Genomic DNA, 27,344 nt, shown 5'->3' on the forward strand with positions numbered 1-27,344 from the left:
GTCTAAAGCAGCCAATATCAAGCTATCAAGACAGGTGGAAGAGATTATTATACCTGGTTGTGAAGCTAACACTCACTTGCCAGGATCTTCTATCTGTAGATCAGACTGTGGCATTGTAAAGAATGTTCCTCTTCCTCCTTTGGCTTTGGAAGACAGTAACCCTATCATCTGGTGCTATCTTTTCTCCAGGCTGAGACATACTTAGCTTGTTCATTCATTTACTAGGAATCTCCAACTTGCCTTCCAATAATTCAGTTCTGCAATCTGTCACTATTTTAGGGTGTCTGGAGAGGAACTCCTGATTTCCTGGGGCTCTTCTAACTTCTGGTATTGTGTTCCAGATATTATCTTCCAGCTCCAGGGAAGGCAGCATTGCCACACTTTCAGTTTGTATACACTGATACTCATCTTCTCTTGATGTAGCCTAGCAGTTGTGAGGAGATTAAGTGCATGCTATTTTTCTTTGCACAAATGAGGTTGCTGAGCAGGATTTTTTCTCAGTCGCAGAGAACATTACTGTGTGATTGCTAGTTTGGTGCCACCATGCTATACACACAGTATATTTGTGAGTTGACATTTGTTAATAGAGAAAGCTCCCCTATTAGCAGCTCTTTCATTCAGTTGGAGAAAAGGCCATGCTCAAATCTTGCTCAAATATTAGGGCACATGGCCAACATACATTACCCTAAAATTAAGGGTAATTAAATCATATGATCAAAATCCTTATAACAGAGAAATGACAAAAGTTGTGAAGCAGGATGGAATCAGCATGTGTTAGAGTCATCAATCACTTTTGTGCATAAACTTTATAACTAAAAATCAGTGTAATGATGGAAATAAAGGGCTGCTTTGAGGAGGGATAGAAAGGATCAAAGTTTGTGAAAGTCCTTTTTAATGAGTGAGTTACATAAATAACTTTTCCCCAATCTTTACAGGTAACATAATTAGTCATTTCAAAGGTAATATTAATAAGAACTCTCAGGTAGGACTAAAATATGGCTTTTTTTCTTCTATAATTACCTAGTTCAAAAAGAGTCTTTGATGTATGAAGAGCTGTAATGCAAAGAGATACTTCACAGCTTCATTCACACTGGCACTACTGAAGCAGAATTTGTAAGTATTATTCAGACATGCTCTGACACAGATTGAATTTTCCCAGCACTATTAAAAAGGAGATGGTAAGTATATTAAAATGCAGACAAGACTTAGAGGGGATGCTTAACCTACTTAAGAGATTACTATTTCCAAGTGTTTTTGAGTTGCTCATTTGTATCCAGTTGATAATGATTCATGATGAATGCTACAATGTGTTCATCAAAATTCACCCACAGTAACTCCATGACAACAGTTGACAACAGAATTCTAATTACTTCCTGTCTTTAAAATGCTCTGATCTTTTCTTTATTAATTTAGGTAAACTTTTTCTTGATTAAGGTTGGTCTCCCAAATTTGCTAGATTATTTAAAATATGTGAGTAGAGTAAATCAAGAATAGGGTGAGTTGATGGACAAATATACTCTTTCAGTTAAGGAAGAATAAATTTTGGAGGTCTAAGGCAGTGCGCAATGGCTACAGTTTATAATACACTCAGTACTTAAAATTACTAAAGCAATAGATTTCACGTCTTTTCACCATAGAAATCTACGATATGTGAGAAGATGGATGTGTTCATTTAGTATTTCAGTCATTCCAAGATGTAAACAGATAGAGCACTGTCACATTTTACTCCATAATTATACACTCCAAATAAGTTAACTTAAATAACGAAAATGAAGTTACTATTTCACCAAAGTTCACCAAGGGATAGTAAGTAGTAAGGAGTGTTTTCTCTTTTCAGTAATCTGAAATGCATCTGAAACAATTAAGGGCCTGGTTATAGCTCTTCTTGTGACTAGTTTTCTAGGTGTGTCTCTGAGTGGTGCAGACAATGGGAAAAATGAAATCACTCTGAAAGCCGTACTTCTTCCCCTAGGTCTTCCATGTTTACTCCATGGCAGATTTGATTACATTGATTTAGCAGTGGAGTGCACCACCCTGCTGGCCAATCCACATGGAACTGCATACTCATTTGTATTTTCAATCACAACTGATTGTATTTGAAAATGTGTGAATTCATGAAACAGCTCACTAAGTCTGCATTACTACTAACAGATGCATTAGATTATGGTAAGGATGGTTGAAAGGAATATAATTTCCTGATGGGGTATCTTCAGCAAGTAACTTTGGAGTAAGCTCTTTCTCTTCCCCAAACGAGTTAGACCTGTAAAGTATGGCAAGCTCACAATGGATTCTCCATTGTTATTCTTTTCATTAACACTTGAAAGATGTGAATCTATTTTTTTATATTCTTGCTATTCCCAAGATATGAACAGTTCTGTACCACTATCCGAATGAACTAATCTTTCACCCTTTCATTAGGTAGGAATGGACGCCTGCTTCAATAGTGTTCTCAAGGTTTTTGCAACTCATTTCAATGCTGAGCATTTGCACGCAATATCATCCATCGATTCTCTCTTAACCAAAATTATATGAACACATTTAAGTTGGGCCTGAATCTTCACCAAAAGCCTTCTTTCATCTCTGGAATCCCGTGATCATTCTGAGAGGGTTTTTTTTTTTATCCCTACTGGACAACTAAGGCAACAAATTCTAAGAGATGAAGTTGCTTACATACATCATCATATTTAGCTGGGAATAAATGCTAGTGACTAGTTCCAAAGTGCACAATTCCCCTTATGTGCTATGTGCTTTTCCTTGTGTGATACAGTAATATTGTTAGTAGAGAAAAGACTAAGTAATTCGATTTTATCTTCTATTATTTGACAAAGAATTGACAGATTCTTAATATGATGTCAAGACTGCAAGGTCATCCCTGAGAAAGTCACAAAAAGCCCAGTTTTCTACAACATTGTCCATGTCATATCTTTTGGCCTGGATTCTACAAAATCCTAATGACTTGGGGCTATCTCTGCTTTGTTCTTTTGAGGTACAGGAACCACATAATAGGCAGTTGCACAAGACAGTCAAGTTTCTATTCCAGGATCTGCTGACCCCAAACTCATGTCATACTCATTTGAATGGGTCCTATCTGAAGCAACTAGCATCTCATCATAGGCTTTGTCTTCAACTGTGAATCTCGTGGGCCTAATATGCAGTATGTTTGGTCCTTTCCTATTACATACTACTAAGACAGGGATTAACAACACACTCATTTGAGCATGGACAATTCAGAAACACAGGAAAGCATAATAACATGTCCTTGGCTACATAGAAAATGGTGACATCTCTTCCTTGTACTCTGACTTTGTTTTACTACCTTCTTCTGTGTACCCCTCATGTGCTAGTCATTGGAATGTAGAGCTGATCAAATCTAGTTCATATTTTTTGGCATGCTAATGATATTGAGAGAGGAATAAGCAAAGGTGTAGGGAACATGGTGATTGAGGAGGTCACTGTATGAAGCATGAGATGTGAGAGAAGCAGTATAGGCATCTGTGGATGTATACATATACACATATATTTTATTCAAAGGCTATTGTAATGAAAGTACATGATGGTGTTCTCCCCTATATTTAATTTTTATTCTTGCTGTTAATATAGTCAGGAGCCCTGTAAGGTCCTGGGCTAAGAGTAAAATAAGACCTTAACTAAGGTCTGAGATTTGCCAAAAACCTTCTTGAATGATTCTAGACAAGTTACTTACTGTACGTCTCAATAGCATCACCTACAATGTGTTGGTTATGGCTTGAATGATCACTTAGATTTTCCCAGCTATCAATGTGGTTAATATGTGATTCTTTCTGCTGTGTCTATGCCACAAGCTTTATACAAGGGGAAACAAGCTGATACCTGTGAGAAGGATTTGGAGACTGTACAGTGTCATACACACTCAAAGCTCATTGATACTAGCCCCATGATTGTGGCTACTGTATTGTAAATATGAGTTTTCATGTATCTGCTCAGCAAATAGGCAACTTAGGTTCTTCCCAGTGCTCAAGAGAATACGAGTTGCACATACCTCTTCCTTTTCTTTCTAGTGATATGCCAAGAATACAGACAACGCAATTTCAGAAATATTTGCAAATTTCTGTGAATAAGAATAGTAAAAGCAGTTGGGTGCTGGTAGCTCATGCCTGTAATACTAAGAAGCTGAGATCTGAAAATCACAGTTCAAATCCCAGGCCAAAAAGGCCATGAGACTCCAATTAATCAGAAAAACAATCCAGAGATGGACCTGTGGCTCAAGTGTAGACTGCCAGCCAGCCTTAAATTAAAAGACAAAGGGAAAGTGGGGACAGTGCTCGGGCCCTGAGTTCAAGGGTGAGTACTAGTGAGAGAGAGGGATGGAGAGAGAGAGACAGGTGGGGTGATGGATGGGGTCCAGCAGTTTCAAATGCAAAGAGAATAATTCCATAAAATCAAGGTAGAAATTCTTTTCATGGGAACTTAAAACTAATTAACTCTCATAGCTCTGACTTCCTTTGGGGAAGGGGTCTAAGCTTTTGTTTTCCTTACAAGACAGTATACTCACAAAAATGCTGTGAAAATAAGACTATAAATATATATACTGGTCAGTTGAATAAACCACCACAGCCTATATATTCAGGGACAGCAGCATCCTCCTTTCTCCAAAACTAATTTAAACTTCAAGACATTGAATCCACATATCCCTTCTATGTAAATGAGGTCTTTGCTTTAGACTGGCAGCTCTGCTTCTTTAATTAAAGCCCCCTAATCCCCCAATCCTCCAAAGAAAAATTCACATGTTTGGGGGGACAAGGTGTTCTTACCTGAGAATCTAATTTATTTATTAATTTATTTTGGACCTTTGTATCCATGGACCTAGACAGAGCTCTGAGGAACCAGAATGGAGGATGTAGCAGTTAGAACTACAAGGGAACAAGAGTCCTTGAGGGGCCTGGTAATATTGTCAGGGACTCAGAAGGGCAACACTCAAATCCTTGCTAGCCTTCTATCTGCTATCAATTGCTAACTGGCCCTTTGGAATCAGTTCCTCCCAGACAGGGGAGAGAAGCAATGCATTATGCCTAGTCTCAGTTGAGCTGTTCAGAGAAAATGGACAAAAGGAGCTAGAGCTTACTTGTAAGGGGTCCAAGAGGGAGGGAGCCAAGTAGTGATTTGGGCAAGGATTTATGGCCTGCTGTGGTGTTCCCATACTGCCACTCCCAGTGTGATGTCCTAGAAAAGGGCCACACTGCCAGGCAGCCACTACACAAACATGAACCTGTCTCTTTTTTCCTGTAGGTCTTTTTCAAACAGGCTTTGACAGGACAAGGGCCATAGGATGGAGGCCTTTAGCCAGGGCTAAGGAATGGAATTGCTCCATGTAAAATTCCTTTTGGTTGAAGGAGGTACTGGTCTCTTTCTTCCCTGGTTCTTCTCAGGAGAGACAGTGCATTTCTCAGAACAAGTGTGTTTTACCCTGAAAATATTCATACAACGGATGTTATCTATATAGGATATAAGGGCTTTTTAAACTTTGGTCAGTCCACAACATAGAACACTGATACTTCCTGGGAAATGAAATAGACTTGGTAGACTTATAAAGTGCCGTGGATATAGTACATTTTGCATTAGCAAACCATGTATACAATTCCTGCTATTCAGGATGGAGATATGAAAAGTACATTCACATATACTGTGATAGAACAACCTTAAAAAGTTTCTTACTAAATAAGGTCAACCTAGAAGACAAGTCTTCACAGGGATCTATCGTTGGTATTTTCCAAAGTATCTACTTTATTTTTTACTATATATTTTATTTGAAGTAGTTGTATCAAGTAGTTGCCATTCAACAGTTTATGAATATAGTGCCTTTGTACTCAGATAAGATACAGAGATGGTGCAGGTACAACCACAGGATGGGGATACAAGAAGATCAACAATAATAGAAGCTATGGTTACACATAGCACGTCGAAAGTAGGTACAACAGTGATATAACAATCGTTTCCATAACATGGAGTTCATTTCACTTGGAAACCATGTATACTGGTATTAGAACTAGGAAACTGAAAGGGAATACCAAAATTGAGAGACACGGGGTAAAAAAGATAAACGAATACAAAAGCAATACTTGCAAAACTGTTTGGTATAAATGAACTGAAAAACTCCTGGGAGTGGGGGAAAGGGGAAGGGGAAGGGGAAGGGGGTGGGGGGAATGAGGGAGGAGGTAAGAAACAGTACAAGAAATGTATCCACTGCCTAACGTATGAAACTGTAATCTCTCTGTACATCAGTTTGATAATAAAATTTTTTAAAAGATAAAAAAGATCATAGTCATAGACTATAGAAATAACCATAATAGTAGTACAAATGCCATGGTAACTGTTGGGTTGGTTTACTTATGATTGAGTACTGGATTGTTTTAGCCCCCTCAAGCTTGCTTAGTCGTAATGGGGAAACATGGTCGCATGGTTGTTAAAATAAAGTTGATCCTTGGTGAAAAAAAATGAATATAGTGCCTTTTGACCCCTTCTACCCTACCCTTTCCCTCACTTTTCTTAAAGTTTTGGCTTTGTTTTGAATTTTTCTCATTTAACAAAGCAATTTATTTATACAATGCATCTTGATCTGTGTCATCCCTTCAGCATCTTCACACTGACCTCTACACACCCCTTCTCTTATTTTTATCAGTTCTGTGGCATAAACAATGCATTCTTTCCTGCATTATACACACTTCCCTGTTCATTCTTCTACCCTTTTCCTCTTGCTGCTGCAACCTCTCCCCACATAAGTCCCCATTTCCTCATACTTACTTTTTGGGGTTTTGGCTTAGTTTTCCTAAAGAATTATACTATTTGCATTCTCCATAGATTCTATTTTACTTCAGTTAATTCATTTATAACCACTTGCATACCACACAGTGTGTTTACTTCTAGATTTATAGGCACATTCTAGTTCCTACTAATGAGGGAAACCACGCAGCATGTGTTTCTCAGGGTCTGGCTTACTTCACTTAACACAATACTCTCCAAGTCTCTCCTTATGAATGGTTCAATGTCATTCTTTCTAATGGATGAGTGGAATTCCATTGTGCTAACCAGTCTTAATATTATCCATAATATTTATAATGTCTTACATTTAAAAGGAGCTCTTTGATTACAAAAATGTTTTTAAAGTATTATTTCATTCCATCAACAATTTAAGCAAACATATAGATTGTCAAAATTATAGGTGACAGTAAACTATGGGTAATCTAAACTCATATAGATCTTGTAACACTGGCCTGAAGTCAATAAGATGAAGTTTACTGGGAGTAAAATAAAAACTGCAATTTATAGATTGGTGTTTATGTGTGTGCGCGCGTGCAAAACAATACTAGGGCTTAACCTCAGATTCTTCTGGGCTTAGATATTTTTTCTCAAGGACACTTGAGCCGTACTTCCACTTATGCATTTTTGGCTTTATGAGTCTTAGAAACTTTTCTGCCTTGACTGGCTTTGAACCATGGTCCTCAGATCTCAGGGTAAGTCATCAGTGATTGGCTGAAAACAGCCATTATAACTCAAAAACCAATATTGAAAACATAACAAAATCATCTAAGTTATCTAGAATCCGTGGTGGGCCAAAACTGCAAGGATTTTAGTTGAGCATGCCTGAATAATTTTGAAAAGCTTAGGCAGTTAAAAGGACCAAAACCAAGTGGGGCACCACTAAATGAAGTGTGATGTGGAGAATGTGGAGGTTAATAGTTCTGTTGGAGTTAAAATGGGAAAGACCCCATTAGCAACCCAGGGGGCAACCCTAAATGCCTTGTTTTGTCAGGGACATGGGAACATTGAAATCTCTTCTTGACAATAAGAGTGAAATTTAGTCTATAGAAAAGAGAGACTGAGGAGGGGTCTGAAGAAAATCTTCAAGTAAAGGAAAGGTTCTTGGCATTTGGTACTTGCTTTGTGGACTAAGAAGTTAGGACAAGTTCTGTGTATCAAAGTTATTAGGGAACTAAACTATAACCTCTATGTACATCAGTTTTATAATAAAAACTTAAAAAAAACAAAGTTATTAGGGAACTAAATTTTTCTGATCAGCCCCAGGACTGGACATGTAAAACATGCAGTTTATATTGGTTTCTTTCACCCTGGTAGCCACCAAACAAAGCTTCCACTGGAAGAGAGCCGTGATTAGTACTCCGAAGCTGAAGCTCTTTTGTGTACTCAATTCATTTTGCTGCCAGATGCAATCAATTCTATTTTACCTGCTGGTTGTAATGGAGACATATGTGTGGCCAAGTGTACAGCCAATCTATGCACCTTCTTTTGGACTATTTTTTACTCCTTGGACATTTAAACATCAGACATTTCAAAGAAAATGACTTTGGTATTGCCTTGGAAATATTATATACCATAATGATGTACCAGGAATAATTTAATTGTTTCCATGCATTTCTGTGCAGTTTGGGAAGTATCAACGTGAGCTCACAGGGTTTGGCTACCTCAACAGATGATGGCCTTGTAAATTTCATTGCTTATCAGGACTCGTCTATATATTGCATTGAACCACTTAAGAGAACAGAATGAGAAATGTGTTAGATTGGTTGATACTGGATTACATGGCTTCTGTTGTAAAGACACAATTAGCACAAGTTCAAGGTTCTGATGAACTCACACCTGAGAAAATATTTTTGCTCGTGGCCCAGTTTAGTTCAAGGATTCAGAGGTTTCTTGATGGTTTAGTTCTTACTAAGTTCTAACCTTTGAACTTGTTTTTCATTCTTCATCTAAATTTGAAAACAGAGCCCTGGAACATTTTCAGAAGTTATTTTTAAGTTCACTAGTGTGTTTCCACATTCTCTGCTTCAAATTATTTTGCCACTAAATACAGCCAGTGACCTTCATTTTAAATACATAAACATAAGACATTTCCCAGGCATTCATAATATTATGGCCATGTTGTGTTAATGTCAATTTACTGGATGAAATTATATGCTACATCCTCATACAATGAGATCTTTTTTATTAGCATAGATTAATTGGACAAAGAGTTTTCACTTTGGTATTTCACACATGTGTATAATGTACATTAATCAGATCAAGCCAGAAAATTGCTTCATGCTTTTCCCCCCACATTATCTCCAGTGGCTACAAGAGGGGGTTGACATAAGCATATAGGCATACAGTGATCCCTGATTTATTGCTCTATCTTTAAAATTAACATCCATTTGGCTCCTTTAGCTCCAGCTCAGGCAAACCAACTGGAGGATACTCTCACTCATGTTCATTTTCTTATCTCCACATATCATGTTTAATGACCTACATTGAACTTCATTCATATAAAATCATTTATTGAGTATATAGTCTGTGCAAGGCATCCAAGAGTCAACAGGATGGACTAGACCTAGCTACAGAATCCATGTAAGATAATGAACATGACTATTTATCATTATATGTAGAACTCAAATAAAAAGTCAGAGTTGTTTCTTTCCTAAGAGAGCAACATACAAAAATTGTGTTCACATTCCAACAATTAACAAAATGATTTGGTGCTCTCCCATTGCTAGACAGAGACACAGGGTGGAGACAGTAGATTTTCAATTCTTTAGGAAGTTTGGGGAAAGAGGAAGGGGGAGGGGGGAATGAGGGAGGAGGTAACAAATTATACACAAAATGTACTCACTGCCTTACGTATGAAACTGTAACCCCTCTGTACATCACTTTGACAATAAATAAATAATTATTCAGAATAAAAAGAGAAAGGCACTAGAGAAAGACATCTCCAGGCCAGGGAGAGCAGAAGGATACATTTCTGACAATTCCCAGTCTAAGCCTTTTCAAAGCATTACACAAGGTGTTAGTATTCCATTTCTAAGAGCTATCATGGCTTTTCAAACATGATAGCTTTCTTGTAGCTTACACTTATCACATTAAGAAAAATGGTAATGAGGAGTTCATGACAACTGCCTTTAGAAGGAACAAAGGCTCAGTTGCTGTGGAAAAAGAAGTAATATCTATTTTCATGGAAAGAGGCCTCCAGTGAACAATTTGGCTACAGCTTTTGTCTCTCATTATTTCTGAGCTCAGTAAAAATAAGGCACCAGACCACTAATACAGCTGAAATTCCATCCAATATCATTTGCATGGAATTGTCTTTCCTCTAAAACAGCTATTTCAATCTTGAAATCACAGACTCACAGGGCTAAGGGGATAAAAGGGCATTGTTTTGTCCTGTTCACATGAAATTAGTGAAGAAATTCATCACAAGATGTCAGTCTACTGAACACCCAGCCCTCCACCTGCCTACAGACACTTCCCAATAAAATAAAAATAAACCAACAGAGGCGTTAAACTGTTTGCAATAGCCTGAGTTTAATACCCAAATCGCTCCTCACACCCAGTGAAATTGATTCAGAAAGCTTTCTCTGAGTATTTGAAGCCCCTAATAGGCCAAGTAGTCCTGAATCCTGGGGTAGTCACTTCTGTCTCCAGATGCACTTTACTCTGAAATTATTCCAAATCATGGGAAACACACAGCATCTGTATTCCATATTAAGAGTGGCAAAGAAAGAGCACAAGAGAGTTACATCTTTTTCTATAAAGTTGTTTGACTGATAGAGAAAGAGAACATTCTAAAAATCCATATGAACACTCTAGGAGACAGCAGTATCCATGGAAAACTTCGGCACATAGGCAAATTATGAAGCTTCAATCCCACACTTAAGTGAGGAATGCGGGGGCCCCTCACCTTGCTGAAAATAACCACTTGTCAAATACTATAAAACTAGGAGTACCTGAGTGTGATGCTGTCTTTGGAAATCATAACTGTGAAGATGCAATGTGCTAAGTGTTTGTTCACTATCAACTCAGTATCACCATTCATTTTATCACTGGAACTCAGAAATGAACCCAGAACATGCTAGAGAAGTATTGTACTAATAAGTTACACCTCCAGCCCTCTGAGTAAAATTTTAAATAAAAAGGTAACTATTACATATCAGTCCTGTTATCTAAATACTTATCATTAATAGTTACCACTGACAACTTTGGTGAAAGCATATTAGTATAGTGAAGCATACACTCAATCATGAAGGAAGAGAGAAAACCCACTGAATCCTCGCATCTCACCAAGGCTTCCTAATAACCTTGGGAGAATCCATAGCCCATGGCTGTCTCTAAATCCTCTTTAAACATCTATCTGTTTGCAGCCTATACCATCTCTAGGGTAACCAGATCGATAGTTTTACTCCCAGCCATAAATTTAGTACAGCACCAAATAGAAGATTCTAAAGGAACAATGTCAAACCCTTTGCTGAGAAGGTTCTGGTGGGCAAATGTAATACTACTTTTGAAGTAAATAAATAGCTCATAGAGGCCTCTTTTCCTCTACATAAACCTGTCTGCCTCTCTCAAGTCTGGGATTCAGATTGCTGTCTGTAATCACTTTGTAACTCTTGTCCAGAAGCCATTGTCAACCCAGTGGTTTAATACTGCTCTGTAACTACATCTTTCTTCCCAGTGTCACAGTACCTGGTCCCTCCACCCCCACCATAGTATTGTGTTCCTATAGTCTTTCCTTTTTCTATGGAGATGGATGTAAATCACACAATCATTTTTTAAAATCTTGGTAAGGGATTTGGATACTTCCCACTGTGACTGTTATACAGCTGGCAAAACCAACATGGCAAGGTCTTCAGGCTAATTAAACAAATGTGACAATTTGAAAATCTGCAAAATGCCTTCTGAACTACAGAATGGTCAAAAATAAAAGTGCAAAAGCATAGTACGCACTGTATTAAAGATGTGAAAATGGCCTATATATTTGATAATTGAGAATATCATAGGGTCAATTTAAACTGCTTCACAAAACCACATTGAGAGTCCATGATGAATTGAAATATGGAATTCAAAGTCACACTTTAAAAGAAAAATTGGAGTTGATGAACAGCAGTAAGAAAAGTCAGAATAGTAATCCACTACAAGCATGCAGGATGTGAAAGCTAGAATTCCCATAAAGTCTCATTTATATCACTGTTTTAAGCCAGTCAAGAATTCAGGGGATTTTCTCTCTTTCAGTTCAACACATCAGTTTGTGTATACAATACATCTTGATCAATGTCACCCCTTTCATCATTTACCCCCATCTCTCCCAATCCAACACATATACCCTCAATTTTCCAATTCCATTTTCACCTATATACATTGAATATTATGACTGAATTAATCTACTCATCATGCAGCTGGTATTTATCATGTTTAATTGAAACCTTGTAAACTCAGTTTTCTTAAGGACTTTATCTACTTTAGAGTTATTTATCCAGATGTGGTTTCCACGTAGTACCTCAAGATAATCAACTTCCTTTTATGAAGTGTAGTATCCTGTAACGTCAGTGGATCTAAAAGACAGACCTTGTAATGAGATGGAAAAAGATGGAGAAAGCAGTGAGGGACACTGAGATGGGAAGAGAGAGAGAGACTATGAATCAAGATACGAATTTTATAGAACTATTTCTCTGTTACAAGGGCCTCGCAAATTTTCATGGATACAGTAATTCCTGGAGCTTGAGATAAAGCCATTTTTTCTTGATAAATAGAAGAAAAGGAAGCTTCCTAAGTTTTACATCAGTGATAGGTCTACACTATCAAGATAGATGCATGCCTAAAATTTCCCTCATTATGGTTCTTCCTTCTATCAAAAGGGCACTGCTCAGAGCTCCAGTAGCATTTGATTTATATGCTCATATATAGTATCAGTGTAAATAAACCATTTAAAATGTTGTAAACATAGTCAAATATACATAGCTTTTGAAAAGGTAAAATGTGGCTTGGTTTTATTTAATGATAAAACTCAAAGTGAAGATCTAGAAAAGATCTGAAGAAATCATTTAGGCGCAGTTCTGTTCATTGTATCTTTGTACCATAGTAAAAATATTGGATTTTGTGAGTTGTACACTATAGTCACCACCTCCCCCCTTACTCCTTGTACCGAATATCTGAAATGTGTCATTTAATTTAAATTAAGCTAGCTACCAGTGACTGATGTTGCTGTATTAGACAGTGTAAAATAGGTAACGGTACAGATGGAGAGACTTAAGCACACACTGAGGAGCAGACTAGCCAAGGGCCACAGAATAACATAATGGTGGGGAAGGACTTGCTGAATTCCCTTAAGGCCTATTTCAGTGTCATTGGCATGTTGCTGTTTCCAGAAACCCTCTTCTTCCAAAAATGGATATTGAAGGCCTTTGTTCTCTATTGCAGGACAGCAGCAGCATAGGCTCTGACAACATCAGGACAGATGTTCCAACTCTCACACCTGCCACTTATATTTGTAGCATAAGCCGTGAGTCCTACTGGGGACTGCAAAGGTGTAACATGGACAAGCTTCCAGCTTTCCTCTAAATCTTGACAAGAAAATCCAGAGAAGTAGGAAGAAAGCTGGATAGAAAAGTGTCAGAGGCCTAGACAGTGAAGATGATTTCATTTCCTCTTAAATTGAGATAGGTTCTTAGTTCTTTGCAGGTAGTTCTTAGTTGTCTGTAATTTCCAATTAAATTGAGTCTGTTCATATGAGTGTGCTTACCCCAACATTAAAGGACTTCCAGCTAGGATACAGGGTATTTAATGAAGCAAGATACATGCTCCTATTCAAAAACGGCTCTGAAAAAAATTACTGAGGGAAAGAAGGTATCACGTGGAAGTTACTTTATTGCAATTATAATGATAACAAGTGCAGTGAATAGTATGGAAACATTATTTGAGAAAACTGTGTCTCCACTGTAGTATCATATGGCATCCTGCTTTTAGTCAGTACTTGTTTAAAAAGTCAATACTAGAATTATTGTGTTTTGAGGCGCAATAGTGAAAGTGAGCTGTAGAAATGACATTAAGTAACAGTTGATGATAGACAATATGGGGCTGCAAAATGTGTCAATCCAATGATGCTCAAGGTAGATTAAGTTGGTTTTGCTGGCTCAGTAATGTCTCTTCCTCCATCACTACTCCATGTGTGTCCCAATCACACCTCTGCACTTAAACAATCGGTCCAAAGGATGATCTTCCCCAGATGAGGAAGACCATTCTTTAGATAAGGGCATACAAATGGCTGCACTGCCCTGATAAGGTCTCCAAACAAGTTAGCAGGGCCCATTTGTAGGAATGGATCCAGTGGCTCTATAATGCTGGCTCCAAGGGAGGCTGAGGTAGGAGATATGGGGCAAAGCTGGCTCCAAGCAAAAGCACAAGAATCTAGCTGGAAAATAACTAAAGTAAAAAAGCCTGGGAGCAAGGCTCACATGGTAGAATACTTGCCTAGCAAGCACACAGCTCTGACAGCAAATGCTGGTTTCTAAATCATAAAAGGCCCATATGTAGGAGGATACAGAATAAACAAGTTTTGAATCCAGACTAATTCAAAGGAGGGGCTGCTATGGCAGTCTAGCTTTCATTAAAAATAAGCAAACCTGGAAAATGAAAAATTTTGCACAAAAATTGGCCTAAATGTATCATTTTGGAGAAATAAGAAATAGGGTCATTGTAATGACTAATATTTGTGTAACTGTGTAAATGCAATATTTGTGTAACTGTGTAAATGCAATTATCTGTTTATTAGTTTAGAATACTTTTTTGTGGAAAATTCAGCCATTATTGTACCTTAGTGGAGATGTCATGAGCTCATTTTCCCTAACAATTATCCTACAAACTGAAGTCATCCAATAAATATCTTGCACCTACCCTATGTATTTTATATACCTAGTTGTCACATATGTATGTGTGAATGTATGGGAAAGGGCCTTTTTGGTTCAGGCCAAAAGGCAACATAAATTCAACATATGCCGAGGCCTAATGGCCTTCTGCTATGAGAGACAGCCTTTCCTCCACATAAAGACAAAATTCCTGGAGGCATCCCAAAGACATATAGATAAATTAATTCATATAAACTATTTCAGTGCTTCTTGTTAAACCATGTGAACAGGAAGTGACCAGAAAGAAAATGTATGGAGTTTCAGGCACAGGGAGAGCTAAAAAGGACTCACATATGGAAAAATAATTTCATGAAAAGATGTTTAAGTTCCTTAGTCCTTTAAGAAATGCAGTTGAAGGCTATAATAATAAACCACTGCATAACTATTAGAAAAATTTAAATAAATATAGAAATAAGACTGCATTCAGCCACTGAGCTTTTCATATTGTTTGTTGAGGGCAAAGTGGGAAGCAACTTAGCCTTTAAATAAAGATATACTAACCATAAAACTTAGCAATCAAACTCCTTTATACTTATCTTCCTGTATGGAAGATAAGAAAAATATATTTTGAAGAAAAAATTCTATATGAGATGGTTAATATCAACAATATTTATAACCATCACAACCCAGAAATAACTCAAGTGCCCTTCAGTAAATGAATGGATAAACATATTGTGGTATATGATGCAATGGAATGTTACTTAGGAACAGAATGGAAAGAATTATTGATTTAAGCAATAAGTTAAGTGAATTTCAAAGTCATTATGCTGAGTGAAAGAATCTATTTCAGCAAGTTTTCACACTGTACATGACATTCATTTATCCATATTGGAATAGGCAAAACTATAGTGGCAGAGACAAGGTGAATGATTTCTCAAGGATTAAGGGTAGGGATGTAGGCCTGACTATGGAAGGATAATATGAGATAATCCTTTGGGATGCTGGAGTTAATTTGTAACCTGTTCTAGAAGGTGGTCATAGGAGTCTACATGAATGTTAAAACTCATAGGAGTATAACAAAACAAAGAAAATTTTTCCTGAAATTTTAAATATTAGCTGCTTAGAAATCAAAAACACATTGGGAGTATGGTCTGAGCAGAACAGAGCAGAGATCTATCTGCTCCTTAGTTCCAAATGTTCAAAGGAAATGAACTAGCCAACTATCTCCCACAGGCCAAATATGGCCGACTGCCTGCCTTTTAAAAAAGTTTTAATGTAACACAATCACACACATTCCTTACATATTGCCAGTGATGAATGCTTTCATATATGGCAACAAAGATGAATAGTTGAGACAAAGATTAGTTGCCCTACAGAGCCAAACATACTATTTGGCCCTTCACTAGAAGTTTGTGAATCTCTGCTCTAGGTACTTGTCTTTTACTAAAACACACATTCAGGGTAGTATATAAAATTATGCTTAAGTTTTTATCCTATACTTTAAATATTACCAGCACATTTTCATAGTTAGCACTCCTGGGGGGCTGATTTTTTTTTTATTTAGTCTACCTGTTTTGCTGGTTCTGACACATGCAATTATCAGCAGTCATTCCTAGCTTCACTGTTATCCACTGAACCAGGAACTGAACCTAGCAATACTTACTTAAAACCTATTCCTTTAGGCCCGATGAAGGGCAGAATGCATAATGACTGAAAACATGTTCTAGCCATGCATTGGTAACTCAGGTCTGTATTCCTAGCTACTCAAGAGCCTGAGATCTAAGGTTCATGGTTTGAAAAGAAAATCCATGACACTCTTATCTCAATTAACCAGCAAAAAGCCAGAAGTAGAGCCATGGATCAACTGGTAGTGTTAGCCTTGAGCAAGAGTTTAAACCCCAGGACTAGCACAAAGTAAATAATGAAAATAAAATAAAATAATGTTATAAAAACATGTTCTGACTAGGTTGAAATACTGGCTTTCTCTGTCATTGGTTAGTTATTGAACTGGGAAGTCACTTGAATTCAAAAGTACTTCCGTCTTATTATCTGTAACAGGGAGATGATAAAAGCACTTGTTTCCTGACACTGGTCATCATACCACTTACTATAGGGGCAATCCTTACAATGATGCCAGGTTAAAAATAATGATAAGTAAATGAACAGTATTATTGTTAGTGTGTATTTTGGATTTCAGGCAACATAAGTTTCAATTCTGCCTAGTAACTGTATGATTATGTAATTTGAGGCCATTTATTCAGTCCCTTTGAAACCTTCAGGCTGCCATTAACCCATTAGTCAGTGGCCTCCGGGTAATAATCTAAAGCACCCTTGAAAATTATATAACCTACAGATTGGAACCTGTAAAAATATAGTACCTTTGGTATCACTTGGAAACCTCTAGTCTCAAACCTCTTAAGTTTACCTCATTGCTTCCTTCCCTTGCTGGCTCATCCAGAAACTTAGGCTGAAATGAAACCAAAAAGTTCTTGATCCATTTGCCATTGAGGGTCATTTGGGCTTATACTTTGGCTATGATAAATACAGCTGCAATAAACATGGTTGTGGTGTCGGCTTTAGTGTATTCTCAAGAAAAATGAGGTATATATTCACAATGGTATTCTACTCATCCATCAGAAAGACATTGAAGCATTTGTCAGGAAATGGAAAGACTTGGAGAATATTGTGTTAAGTAAGCCAGACCCAGAGAAGCACAGGTTGCATGGCTTTCCTCATTAGTGGGAAGTAGACTGTGCCTATAAATCTACAAGTAAGCACACTGGGTGGCACACAAGTGGTTATCAATGAAGAAGAATGAATGGGGGAAAGGGCTAGAGTGCAGGCAACAATGCATTGTTTATGCTACAAAATTGAGAAAAATAAGGGAAGGCATGGCTAGAAGTCAGGGTGAAGATGCTGAAGGGATGAAAGAGATCAAGATACATAATAGACATAAATTGCTTTGCTAATTGGCAAAAATTCAACATATAACCTAAAAACTAAGAAAAGTGAGGGAAGGTATAGGGCAGGAAGGGTAGCTGAGAATGTGGAAAAGAGTGGCGTTGAGTAAGAGGCACTGTATTCATAAACTGCTCTGCTAATGACAACTCCTTGGTACAACTACATAAAGAAAATAAAAATACATTTAAAATGCTTATATTTACTTGTAGTATTTTATGCTTTTAGTTTTAATTCCATGCAGTTCTATGTTGGTCATATGTATAATTTTTGACAGACTGTGTGTGTGTGTGTGTGTGTGTGTGTGTGTGTGTGTGTGTGTGTGTGTGTGAAAAACTACTCTCAGGACCAGTGAAGCAGTGCGTTGTCTCATAGAATTCCAGACCACCAGCAGGAATTTTCATGGATACATGTATATGACTGAGTGAGTGCCTTTCGCCTTTATTGCTCTCTCATCAACCAAAATTGATTTTGCAACCTATTTGCAATGCAGAATCTCATTCTTCTGCCTTTTTTGACCCATAAAGTGTTTTACACAAATATGGATTGATTACTTGTGGAATTTCTCATATAATCTTCCAATTTAGTCCTTGTAAGCTTCTATCTCAAATCTTTATACCCAATGATACAAAGTGCCTTTTACTTTTATTCTAAAAATTGGTTCTTGTTCATCCTTGTTGGATCATCATGAACGCTTATAACTCTGGCTTGTCTGTCTTCTAGTGAGATCTACTGTGGAGTTAAAGCTTATTTCTCTCATTCTCCCAAATGTTTTTAGTGATACAGAAGAGATGAAACTAGTCTTGTTTTAATACTCCGTTTTCACATTTCAAAACTGGAAGATGCCTACCAAATTGACTCTGAGAGACTGCTTTCTTGCTGCATTTTCCAGACATTGTGTGTACTTTCACAGAGATGCAAAGGAATGGTTCACTTCCTTGTATTATTACTTCTTTCTCTCCCAACCCTATTTCACTAGCATAGCCAGGACAAAAAGGCTGGTTCTCAAATGACAGTTGGAAGCTATTACTTCTTTCAGATAAAGCTAGCATGCTTTTTTTGGCAAACCAAAACATTGTTTCATTACCCTCTCTGTACACACAAGACATAGAAATCAGGAGTAAATGCTACACATGCCTTAAATTCTCACCTGCTTTCATTCAATGCAATAGAAAATAAAAATTCACCATATTCACAAAAAGAAACATGTTGACAGAAGACAGACTTATTTTAGAGTTTACCTAAGATACATAGGGACTCATATATCTACTGAGTTATTTTAAAGAGACTACTGTTGCTCCTTCTCTGGGCAGCTAAATGCTGGGTTGCTAACGTACTGATATTTGACATCATCTCTTCCCTGACATCTCTCCATGTTTGACAGGTTCCCATGATTCACTGGGCAAGTCACCTCATTACTAACATTACTCATTTTCCCAATGACGTCTGTAAAATCATTTAAAATTCACCTCATATAGTGCCTGCAAACTTCCAGATTCCACATGAAAATATTTAAACTGCTTGACAGACTCTACATGCATTTGGAAACACACTGGATGGCTAACCTACATTGTTCACACAGTAGTTATAATTAAATTTAGCATCTTTTTTGTGGGTTGGTTTGTGCTTGAGAAAAGAAGAAACGATTACTGGAAGGCAAATAATGGGTAATACTCTTTTATGGGCTAATTTGCTTCCATAAATAGCTCACCTCACATATGCATGGGACATATTAAGTCCATTAGTGCTTTGAATTAGCTTCAGAAAAGGTAATACTCCACATAATTTACCCAGTCAAGGGCATTTTCACCTGGTGACAAACTTACATATTTCCCTGTGTCATTAGGTAAGAGCAAGTCATCAGATTAGCAGAGGGCACAATCATTAGTTAGTTCATTTATCTGACTGCATCTATATTAACATTTATTATACTCTAAATGATATTTAGCAATGGTTGTTGTTTCTTAGACAGAACACTATATTAATATCTTAAGAAAGTATAATTTTAATAGTCCATGCCAGAATAGGATAGATGTGTGTAGAAACATTCCAGAAGGAGAGTTATATAGAAAATTGCATGCATGATTTCAATTTGAACATTATTTATACATTAATTTGAAAGGATATAAAATCAATTGCCTAATTATTGGTTAAACTTATAAAAGAAATTCTACTGAAAGGTGCTTGATTATGCTGCATAGTTATGATAATATAATCAAATTTCCTTTCAGACATAATTGTCTGACCAATTTTGTTCCCTGATCCAGTTTTTTTTCTTTCTATGAGAGGCCTTTTCATTTGTTTCCCTTTTAAAAGAAAAAAGAAATAATAGCAAGTACATGTTTGTCCTATCATTATTGGTAGGCTCATTCTACGGTAAAACTGTAAAGTAAAACACAAACCTAATAAGTAGAATTGCCGTGATTTAAAATTCTGTAAACACAGATCATGCTGTAATCAAAAAGATGTGCCCATGTAGGTGTTTATCAACCTGATCCATATGGCAAGGGAAATTGTAAGAAGATACAGTTTATCAAATCAAGTTCCTAAATCCTAACTAGCAAATTCAGCAGCCTTCATAAATGGTGAATTACCCTTACAGATGTTTGCCTATGAAATTACCAACGACAGAAGGTTCTTTGCTAGGAAACACAATCTGTTCAATATCAAATCTAAGAGAAGCGTGTTATCTGCATTTTTTATTCTAGAAAGGATTTAATTGAATATTTGTTGATATTTTAAGTAAATTTTTATGAGGAACAAATAAATCATACTATTGAAGAACAAATAATCCTTGGACATCTATCATTAGACAGGAGCATTTAGAGCATGCTATACTCCTTGTTTAACTCTTCCAGAAATGATGACACTAGGACCCATAAAATCTCGTGCTCACAAAAGAAGCTGCTAGTGGCAGCCATATTATTTCTTACGAGCAACCTAGGAATCCCTTGTATGATAGATGAATTGCAACAGCAAAATGCCATCACTGGGGCCAGAGCTATTATTAATTTTTATTTCTGCTTACACTCGAGAGAAGCTTGACTCTAGAGTAAATGACATGCCAACAGCAGCAAGCACACAAGCTGGGCTGTATCACACAGATTTCTGCTTTTAAGTTTTTGATTTGTAAAATGTATAATAAGCAATCATGTGCCTGACAAGTAGCAGCGGCATCTAAATGGACCTAGTTTGTTGTGTGGGAGGTCAGCTTGATGGCAAGGTCTCACAGACTGGTAAATTCTGGTTTATACAAAAAATTACTTGAGATTATATTGGCATAATTGAATTTGTAGAAATTGAGGGAAAACTACAACTGAAATGAATTATTTCTTGATGCAATCAAACCACTAATTATAAAGTGGGCTATAACCTGTTAAACAAGGTTAGATTCCAGTAAAGCAATAGAACCTGAAAGAATGAGTAGCAGTGTTTTTCAGAGACTTGGGGAGCAGTGGCCTGGGGCAAAGTGCTTCACTGCTCCAGGTTTCACTCCTGGTGCCAAGTCTGACTGGCAATACAGTCACTGAGCTGGTTGACAAAATTCAAGGACATATATAATGAAGAACTCTATCTGAAATACATTTCTTCTGTCCTCTGTAGTGAATTTACTGTTGATGTCTTTATTATTTTAAATGAGAGTTGAAAGGACAAAAACTTGGAAAAAAGGAAAAAAAATAGTAAGACCCGCTTCAATTATGTTGGCCTGCGAATTTTCTTCAAGTTGCTAGAAATGTCAGCCACTGTCTAAATCAAATTGTGTAAATCAAGCATCTCTCAATGTAGGTTTTGAGTAGGCTGATTGACAACTGAGCATAGTACAAAGATTGCTAGAATTAGAAAACAAAGACCACGTACTATTCTGTATCTGCCACATGCTACTTCTATTCTTGGTTATAGAGCATTTAACTTCTCTGGACCTTGAACTCATAAAGGAATATCTTATTTTTTATAATTAAAATAACACAATGACAGTGAAGTGCTGAGAAGAATAATTAGGTTGATTATTTGATCAAGTTAGCTTACTGTAGTATGATTGAGCCTGCGAAGGCATGAAGACAGGAATCAAGTGCTGGAAGAAGATGAAGGGTGAGTATCAGTATATTCCAAGAGCCCAGATCACAAAGAAGCACTGGGTAGAAGTGGAGTTGAGAGCAGCTATCAATGAAAGGCAACTGGTATGGATTTGACCAACATATTCAAGAAATAGAACCAAAATAAAATACATGAGGCCAAAGTATTTTCATTGTCTGAGGGACTGAGTGGCTGGGAGTAGGGACTGCACCATTTTGTACTTTGTTAATAAAAAGAAATCTGTCCCAGTGTGTAATGAGGTGAGAACACACGTGCTTGTCTGGCAAGGAACAGCACAGTGGGGAGATCAGGAGGTTGGAAAGTTGGGAGGCAAACAGTAGAATTTCCATGTACATGTGCAAATAATATATAAGGTTTAAAGATTTGTTTACTAGAGGTGGAGTGTGTGATATGGGTCTGGGGAAAGGTAACTAAGCCTTGGTTTTTAAGGAAGAGACTGGAAAAACCACACAGCTAGGTAAAAGTTAGGTCATCTCAGAAGCCAGCTCTTTGTCTTTCCCCAGAGCTCCATGTCGGTGAGGAGGGGTGGCTATGCTTTGGATTCTGCTCTGAGAAATGCATTGAGGGGCTTAGAGGAATAGCAAAGTAGAAAAAGTAGTTTCCTCTAAAAGGAGGCAAATAGGAAATGACTGACAGACTTAGTTTGGAACTGTCCTCAATCTTTCAAGGCTTTTAAACTAGCAGACATAAACATGTGGTTACAAATGAGTGAGGGGAGTCCTCGACTCCCTTGGGGTATAGAATGTTGTCTACAAAAGTTTGAGAATTAGTCATGAATTTGGGAACAGAAACTCCAGAAAGCTTATTTTATTCTAAGTATATATGGAGAATAAATGGAAACATACCATTCTACAATAAAAGAAAGTGCATTCATTGATGGGGCTTTTGCTGTTAAAAAAAAAATGTATACAATCTCTAGCCCTTCCCCCCAAAAGACATTTCCCTGAGTTCTTTTCCTTTTGAAGACAACAGAAGTGCTTTGGGGGCTGGGGATATGGCCTAGTGGCATGAGAGCTTGCCTTGTATATATGAGGCCCTGGGTTCGATTCCCCAGCACCACATATACAGAAAACGGCCAGAAGTGGCGCTGTGGCTCAAGTGGCAGAGTGCTAGCCTTGAGCAAAAAGAAGCCAGGGACAGTGCTCAGGCCCTGAGTCCAAGGCTCAGGACTGGCCAAAAAAAAAAAAAAAAAGTGCTTTGGTTACTTTCTCAAAGAGTACTAACTTTTATAAACTTACTAAGGAAATCTGCCTTTCTTTCCATGTTTAAGTGCAAATCAGTTTTTTCTAAGTGGCCAGCCTCAGACAAGTGTTCACCACACTTCTCTCACAGTGGCTATGTGAACCACCTAGGAAGTCTGTCAGGGTAGTCTGCTCTTCAGCAGAGAATTCAATTGTGAGAAGGTTTGGTATGGCACCTTCCTTTGAGAGTATGAAAAAGACCACACTGATTTCTTCTATGCCTGTGACTGGGGACAGAGAAGAAAAACAAGCTTACTGTCTAGACTAAAGTAAGACATTTCTTCCAAGGTTTCTCTCCTTTAAGGAAGGTAGCAAGTATTCAGTGTATTTTTCCTAAGTCCCCTCAAGGGGAGGGAGCAAGTGGGCTGAGTTCCTAGGGTATGCCATGCTTGCAGATTTCACAATTGCTACCTTATCTCCACTGAGAGCCCTGGGGACAGATAACTAAAGGATTGCTGGCCTCTTATCTTATCTTACAAAAGTGGTCAGCATATCCTTAATCCATACAGTCTCGTCACTGAGTAGAGATGTATGATTCATCTCTGTGATGGCCAATAGCAATGTCCTTGGGCTGAAACAGGTGCCCGGACTGGCATGCAAGGAATTCCAGGCTACCTTGATTGTAAGCAGCTTGCTTTGTGCTGTTTTCTTTTCTCTTTTGGCTGCATTTTCACTGGACTTGCTCTAAACACTGGGTTGCTGAGAAGGCTTTTCCCTAGGGGAAGGAACTTAGGAGTTGGAGTGGCTTTGGTAAATGAAGAAAGGGGTTGCTGAATTTTCACTGGCACACAGATTGTTTTCTTGTCCAAATAGAAAAGCCTGCATGCTTTCTACATGGTTACACTAGTCATCATTTATCATAATAACAAGCATTATATACTACTTGGCAGCTTATACAAGAATTAGAGTATTATAATCTTCTTTCACAGACAAGTAAAGGAGATTCAGAAAGATGAAGTCATCTGTACAAAGTCACAGAAGTGACAAACGGTAAAGCAAGGACAGGAACTTAACTCCTATGACTCCTCTTCTTCAGATACCCAGTTGCCTGCTGATACCAATTGTATACATGTTCTTTGCTTTCTTCTGCTGTTCAATTTTTTTTTCTCCATGTCATTCCCATTCTTATAAGTAGCATTGCCCATAACATGCCACAACTTGCCAGTCTTTCTAGCTTTCCATTTCTTCTCATCTCCCACATTCCATCCCCCTCATCAGAGGTGGCAATCTCCATAACCACATCTCATCCACAGGGAGTGTCCGGGGTGGCAGCAGGCAGGTTCCACTGACATCCCAGAAAGCACAAAGGCAAAGATTTAGGGTACAGTGTTTCAGTGGGGAAGGTTTCCTAAGAAAACTTTGTCCAGGTCTCAAAAAGGAAGATGTGGATGTATGTAGAAATGCACAGAATTTTCACTACCATTAGATAGAGCCTGGAGAGAGAGCAGGTAAGTAATGAGACAGGTAGTTTAAGCAGAAGGGTAGTGAAGTGGAATGCAGAGATTCCTTATCATAATACTTCTTGAAACAGAACAGTAATTGCCTTCAACAACTTAAGCAGATAGATTGCTTCATTATGAAAAGGCATGAAAAAAAAAGTTTAAACTCACACGCAAGATTTCCTCAACACAGCTTGGATCACTGGGAAGGCTTACCTAAAATAAACAAAAAAATACATATAATTTAGGAATTTTCAGCAAAACTTATGATATAATAGTTTACTCTGCAGGAGACAAATTATAAATCAAGAAAAAACTAGGTGCCACATTTTTCCTAATAATACAAAACAGTAAGATTTGTAAATGATCAATTTTGTTTATTTTAATGTAGCAGTGCAAGGTACAGAAAGTTCTGTCAGTGATATGTTGTGGGACATTGAGCCATCTCTTCTCCCTCTAGGCTCCTTTTGGTTCATCTACCCAATCAGACAGCTTGATGAGATGATTCTTAAAGTATTTTCTACCCTCAGACGTGGGTTCATATATTGTGCATCTTAAACATGAGGCCTATATAAAACACTTCTACAATTAAATTGATTCCTCCTTGAAGTTCAGAATCTAATCAGATACCTATCATTTTTATCCAAAACACAAAGGCTGAATTCCCCTATGAACTGCAGGCTTGCTTTGGCACTTAATGTCTCAGACATATACCATGTGAATACCACAAGCTATCTTTCTCTGTGTGACACCTTGGTAACCAATCAAAAGTCAGTAGCAGAAACACACTAAGAGCTTATCCCTGTCAAATACACAGCCCTTTTAAGGTAGGGGCTCCATAATCAGTGAAAGCAAACAAAAATTGCCAATGTAAGTACCAGATATATCGCAGTATAACAGTTGCCTGAAAGAATGTGTACTGATCACCATGTTACTTCTGCCATTGCTAACTCTCCCCTTCATAGCTTCACACTCTTCAATATTATAGTCTGAGCATTTGTTTCCCTCCTCTTTTTATAGGGATTACATTGGGTCTATCTCTTTGGTGCTTTGGGAGATGAAAGGCCAGTCCTGTAAAGAGAGCAGTGCTACACTCCCTACATGTCTCTAGCATCATGTAAAGGAAATTCATTAGAGTAAAATAGGAGTTAGATCTCATTCAATAACATTTTATGAAATAGGTAACAATAGACTATGGCACCAGATTTCCTCAATCTTAAAAAAATGGATTATAATGCAGCAAGTCTTCAACTCCCATTAATATCATTACTGTAAATGTATTAATTTCAAAGAGCATTTGTTGATTATTGTCTACATGTAAGAGTTCCTGCTCCAGGAAGCACAAAATCCCAAGTGGGAGCAATAGAGAGACATTGTCACCAATAACAAGGGGTTATCCATCCCGGATTATCCAGGACTATATCAGGTTATACTTATTGTCATGATGTGATTATTAATAACACCCTTTCCTCTTCAGAAGTATCTTAATATGCATGACAATAATTATAGTTACCTTCCTAGTAACAATAATCCTCTAATACAGGGTAGAAGAAACAATATAAGAATATGCAGAACATGCCTTGAAACACATAGGAAAGAATCTCAAATAACAGGTTTCAGATGGGAAACAGGTGGTTTAGCCTAGCAAAATTCATTAACTCATTCTTTTAAGACATATGGAAGTAGGTATACATACAATGGGAAACAAAAAGATATAATTTCTGCCCAAATACTACTTTGGTAATTGCTATAAAGGAAATCATCTCATGTATACTATGTGCACCAAATGAAATGGTCTATTTCCAAATAAATGTTAGAAATGCTGCAATCCCAACCCACTCTCTGACCCACAATTCAAACCAAAGGCTATTAGATACCTGCCTCAGTCTAACATGACACATACCCAGTTTTTGACCCTTGAATTCTTGCATTTTTCTTTCACATTTTGGGTTTTCAATGAACAATTGCTGTTCCATAGAATTTCTGTAGGACACACAGAAGGAAATGCTCACCTAATACGTTATAGGAATATAGAACTCAACTGGCAATTCTTAACAGCAGTGGGAAGTGTTGGATCCCGGTTCCTGCAAACACAACCACCAACTCAGAAAAATAGGGCAAGGAGTTTTTATTACCTCAGGACTACACTGCACTAGTTGGGTAGCAGAGTGTAGCTATGAGCCTTCTTTAAGGAGGGTTTATAAAGGGAAAAACCACACACAGGTGGGTTACATGGAAGCAAACAGATTTAGAGAAGCAGAGCTAGCAGGCAATAATAAGAGGAAATGATTATGATTCCAGTCTTTGATTGATTCCTGAAATTGATTAGGGCACTTCCTAACAAAAAGTGGTTATATATGAGCAAAGTGAAATACTTATTCCTAACAAGTGGTTATACATAAGGGACGTGAACTATCTAGGGGAACAAACAACTCATGACATATCTGCAATCCAAAAGAGGTTTCCCTGGCTCTTCCTATTATTTACCAAGTACCTTTCTGGGCTCTTATTGAGTTTCAGTGCTTTTTACCGAATTTCTTTCTGGGCTCTTCTTGAGTTTCACTGTTACTTACTGAATTCCAATAACATAGTGTCCAGCTCCTAATTTACTCTATCTCAAGAATTACCCTTTAATGACTGGCCTGGAGTTTTTCCCTATAAGGAAGTTCTGTCTTCAATACTTGGCCCTATTCCTAATATTTAAAAACTTGTCTTTTCTCTGGTTTTGACAAGAATCTCATTCCATTGCTTAAAGCTCTAGAAATTGTATTTTCCAAGACAATTCCTGAACAACTAACAAACACCTGCTCCAGACACAAAGGTCAAAATCTTCAATATCTTTGTTGTAGTTTTATCATTACCACATAAATTCATCAATATTAATTATGAAATGAAAGAGCAAAAAGCATGAGAAATATTCACAAACACCAAGACTATTTCTGTCTGGGAGTCTTAGCTCTACCACTTGGGAA

At 37.5% G+C, this 27,344-nt stretch overlaps 1 protein-coding gene across 9 annotated transcripts in view; it reads right to left on the minus strand.

Annotated features, from left to right (window-relative positions):
• Positions 1 to 27,344, minus strand: part of Aff2 (AF4/FMR2 family member 2) — a 471,554-nt gene that overhangs the window by 157,467 nt on the left and 286,743 nt on the right. For all 9 annotated transcript variants that reach the window (XM_048336773.1, XM_048336769.1, XM_048336764.1 and 6 more), the window contains exon 4: positions 24,544 to 24,588. In XM_048336773.1, the coding sequence (XP_048192730.1) occupies positions 24,544 to 24,588 (45 nt within the window). The remainder of the gene's footprint in view (positions 1 to 24,543; positions 24,589 to 27,344) is intronic.

The sequence above is a fragment of the Perognathus longimembris genome, chromosome 28, assembly GCF_023159225.1.
Source record: "Perognathus longimembris pacificus isolate PPM17 chromosome 28, ASM2315922v1, whole genome shotgun sequence".
NCBI classification, from domain to species: domain Eukaryota; kingdom Metazoa; phylum Chordata; class Mammalia; order Rodentia; family Heteromyidae; genus Perognathus; species Perognathus longimembris.